Here is a 3,738-nt window from a genome sequence, read left to right on the forward strand (position 1 = left end):
GTGACATCAACCGGAGCTGGTTTACATTTGTGACAGACGGACAAATTATAACCTAAGACCGACTGACGGTTGTGGAAGGAATGTGAACACTCTTACTCATGTGCGTCATTATGTGTCCTCACCTCATACCAGTCCATCAGCCTCTGCCAGTTATGACAGTGTATATTATACTGCTGCACCATCAGCATGTAAAAGACTGATTCACTGCTTTCTGGTCATTTTAACATATTGGATATATACTTTAATTTGATTTGCACAACAATGAAACACTCTGGGATGGAGATCACATGTCCATGAGGGCGACTGATGAAAAATATGATCGTTGAATGTTTAAGGTTTGTTTCCTCAAACAAAACTCCATTAACGCAATTTATCTAAATGTACTTTTCCAGGTTTAACAGTCAACAATCTGTCAATCTACACTCAACAACTTATATGAGACACTGCAGGGCCCCGGTTTCTGAGCAATTATACATTTGAGTGTGTGCAGTCCGTCGTGAATTAACCTGCGTCTGGAAGCAGCACTTGGCAGAGTCTGATTCCTTTAAGTGGGCTTTACATTGTGTAACATTAATTGTGATGAACCAGAGTGTTTATGTTAAAACCTCAGAGCTGCAGCATCGTGTCGACTCCACAAACTGATCTGAGGCTCAACGCGTTTACAGCTATTTCATTGTGTTACAGCCCAGAAACATGTATTTTCCATAAATTACTCCTTTCTAGACAAAACATCAGTTTAAACAGTTTGTGCTGTAATTGGCTCATAGGTGGTGTTGATCTTCTTGGGATGCTAAGCTACATGCTAATCATAACCTATTTCCTAACTAAAATTCTTAAGCGAAGCAGAATTTTGTCAATGAACACACACAAAAGAATACTGTAAATAAAAAAAAATACATAATCCACAATAGCTATTTTGCTATTTAAGAGATTATATGGAACAGCGTCACTACCGAAGTGTATGACTTTTAATGAATATATATATATCGTTTATTAGATTATAAATAGATATTCTGGTTCTAATTATTAACCGTCTTTAGATTTCAATAAACTGCTTTAACGTCGCCATGGGAACCCATTCTCTCCCTCAGCCACATCAAAGCTTAGCGTTGGGCGACTTCTTAAGCAGTTGTAATTTCCTCTTGAGGTCCGTCTGTCCTAATCTCTGAATGAGAGCTCTGTGCCTGGCGGCCTGATTTACAATTTAAATTGTAGAATGGGACGGGGAGAAGAAGAACTTCACTACTACAAGAATTTTGAATTCTGACTGTTTGGATTTAGAGTTTAATTTGATTTTGTGCTTCCAGCCTCGATTAAACTGGTGCTATAAGAGAGAAGCTTGTAATTTGATGATTTTCCTCTTTGTCTAATGTTTAATTAATTCTTTACTCCTGGGTTCTGTCATAAATTCTACTTGTTTTGACTCTGATTGGCTGTAAATTAAATAAAAAGGTATTTCATTTTGTTTCTGTTTTATTAAAAAAGGGTGTGTGTTGCAGGACAGATCCATGAAAGGGAAACTTTGAGGCCCAGCTTCCCAGGCACTGGTTCTTTAGTGGGCAGGGCCAAGGAGGCGTCACCTCATTGGTTAAACCGCCCTCATGTTAATGTGGTGACACAGAAGCTTCAGCCTCATTCCCAAACTGCACAGAGATCAGAGACACAGCCTGAGAACAGCATGCCTTCTTCTCCTCTGCTTGGATGAAACACACACTGTGAGTAGATTGATCTTTTAAAAACACCTTGATGTCATTGTTTTCCAGAGGAGGTCATCTTGTGACTGAGACGTTTTACTCATTCATCGCCTCTGTTGTTCTGCCTGTAGACTCTTCTCTGTGTAAAGAGGCAGCTCGAGCAAAGATTCCAGTGAAACATCTCCTGTGTGAACATGAATTATACGAGGTGAGTTCCTTTGATTGTTTCCTTTCTGGCAGAATTTGAAATATGTGCAGTGGTTGTGATTGTGTGTGTGACGGTGGATCTCATGTTAACCCCCCTCAGAGTTCTCCATGCCTTCGGAGGTCACCCCCACGCCGCTGTGATGCCCGTTGACCTCGCCATGTACCTGAGCCTCAGCCGGCGCAAGCCTCTCCATCCCCTGGTGCCCTCGAATCCTCTGAAACCAGCCCAGCGTTATTCTCATCCGACCGACTGTCCGCCAAAGACCGGCCTCCACTCCCCTCATCACTCCTCCTCCTCTTCCTCCTCAGCGCAGCCCTTCTCCTCGGAGCCTCGGAGCTGTTTCCGCAGGGACAGCGGCGGTGGGAACAGGAAGCGCCGCGTGGTGTTTGCGGATGCGAGGGGGCTGGCGCTCACCGCTGTGCGCCTCTTCATCCCAGAGCCCTCCGCTGCTGCGGCTCCGGCCCTGCTGATGAAACCCACTCTGGCCAAGCTGCAGGGCCAAGAGTCGGCCTCGAGCAAACTGGAGCGCTACCGGTTCCGCCCTGGTTTCCCGCAGCCGACGCAGGACTTTAAAAACTTCCTCGCACGACTGAGGGAGACGCACGTGCAGCTGGGGAGCTGCAGCATTACGGATCGCTCCCTGAGCGGGAACGTGTGCGTGTCGCACGACAGTAACGAGAAGGCCGTGCACATAAAGGTGACCTTTGACTCTTGGAGGAGCCATCACGACATCCCGTGCACGTTCCTGCAGCAGCAGCGCTGCGGCGGCGCGGATATGAGCGTTTTTACTTTTGACTTGAGCTTACCCCAGAACATTGATCCGAAGGAGAGAATCGAGTTTTGCGTGTACTTCCGGCCAGGAGCTGGCACGACGGCCCACTGGGACGACAACAGGGGGCAGAACTATAGGCTGTGCGTGGAGAAAGATGCACCGAACACAAACCAGGGGGAGGCTAACAGGTTCTACCCAACACTGTCCAAACACCGGCCACCGACTTGGCCTTCACGTGTGCAGACCTCTGCTGATCTGCAGCAGCTTCACAGGACTTTATCAAGCCGAGTCAGAGAAGAGTGGAAAACCCTTGTGTTCAGCTGAGTAGACCAGTGAAGCTAGTCTATAAAGAATATAATATATTTAAATAAAGTATATGTAAAAGGGAGGGAGGGCTTTTAGTAATGTATGGACTTTCTCAAGTGTCAAAGCAAAGCTCAGTCGACCTGAGCCGAACCCTGTTTAAATGTGAATATGTTCAAGTTCTTATTAAAATCAACTTTCTTAAAAAGTGAAAACTTTCAGTTTCTTCCCTCATGCAACACATTCATAACTGCAGATTACAATGTATTGTGCAATAATACACATTTGCAAACTGACGCATGAGACGTGTAAAGAACACATGTCTGTAAACAAAGCCAGTATTTTTATACAAACCTTTTGTTCCTGCAGCTACTAACCCTTTTTCTCCCGGGACATTATAATGGACGACAATGTTCCATAGACATTAATTCAGTCTGTCTTTTCATGTGGTAGAGATGACGTCGTGCATACCAGACAGGGGAAGTCAACAAGCCAAGAGATCCTCTGGGTGGACCACTTCAGACACTCCCCTACCTGCTGTGGGAAGTAGACCAACACGCTGGAAACTGTTGCTTCTTGTACCATACCTGATTGGTTTGGCAAAACACCAGGTAACCACGGCAGCATCGGGGGCCGGCGTGCACTCTGGGTAACGCGCGGGCTTGTGTTCGCATGCCAGGGTGGAGTCACTATGAGACATCCAAGCTGCAGCCACAGTCTTGGCTCTTCTGGTTTCGACTCCTTCTTACTCACCTCTCTGT

General features: G+C 45.9%; 1 protein-coding gene across 1 annotated transcript; it reads left to right on the plus strand.

Moving 5' to 3' along the window:
* The first annotated feature begins 1,611 nt into the window (after positions 1–1,611).
* On the plus strand, positions 1,612–3,185 carry si:dkey-242g16.2 (uncharacterized protein LOC336380 homolog). Its single transcript, XM_034601280.1, has 3 exons — positions 1,612–1,715; positions 1,826–1,902; positions 2,002–3,185. The coding sequence occupies exons 2-3, from the start codon at positions 1,889–1,891 to the stop codon at positions 2,996–2,998; spliced, it is 1,011 nt and encodes a 336-aa protein (XP_034457171.1). The 5' UTR covers positions 1,612–1,715; positions 1,826–1,888; the 3' UTR covers positions 2,999–3,185.
* The last annotated feature ends 553 nt before the right edge of the window (positions 3,186–3,738 follow it).

Source organism: Hippoglossus hippoglossus, chromosome 12 (genome assembly GCF_009819705.1).
Source record: "Hippoglossus hippoglossus isolate fHipHip1 chromosome 12, fHipHip1.pri, whole genome shotgun sequence".
NCBI classification, from domain to species: domain Eukaryota; kingdom Metazoa; phylum Chordata; class Actinopteri; order Pleuronectiformes; family Pleuronectidae; genus Hippoglossus; species Hippoglossus hippoglossus.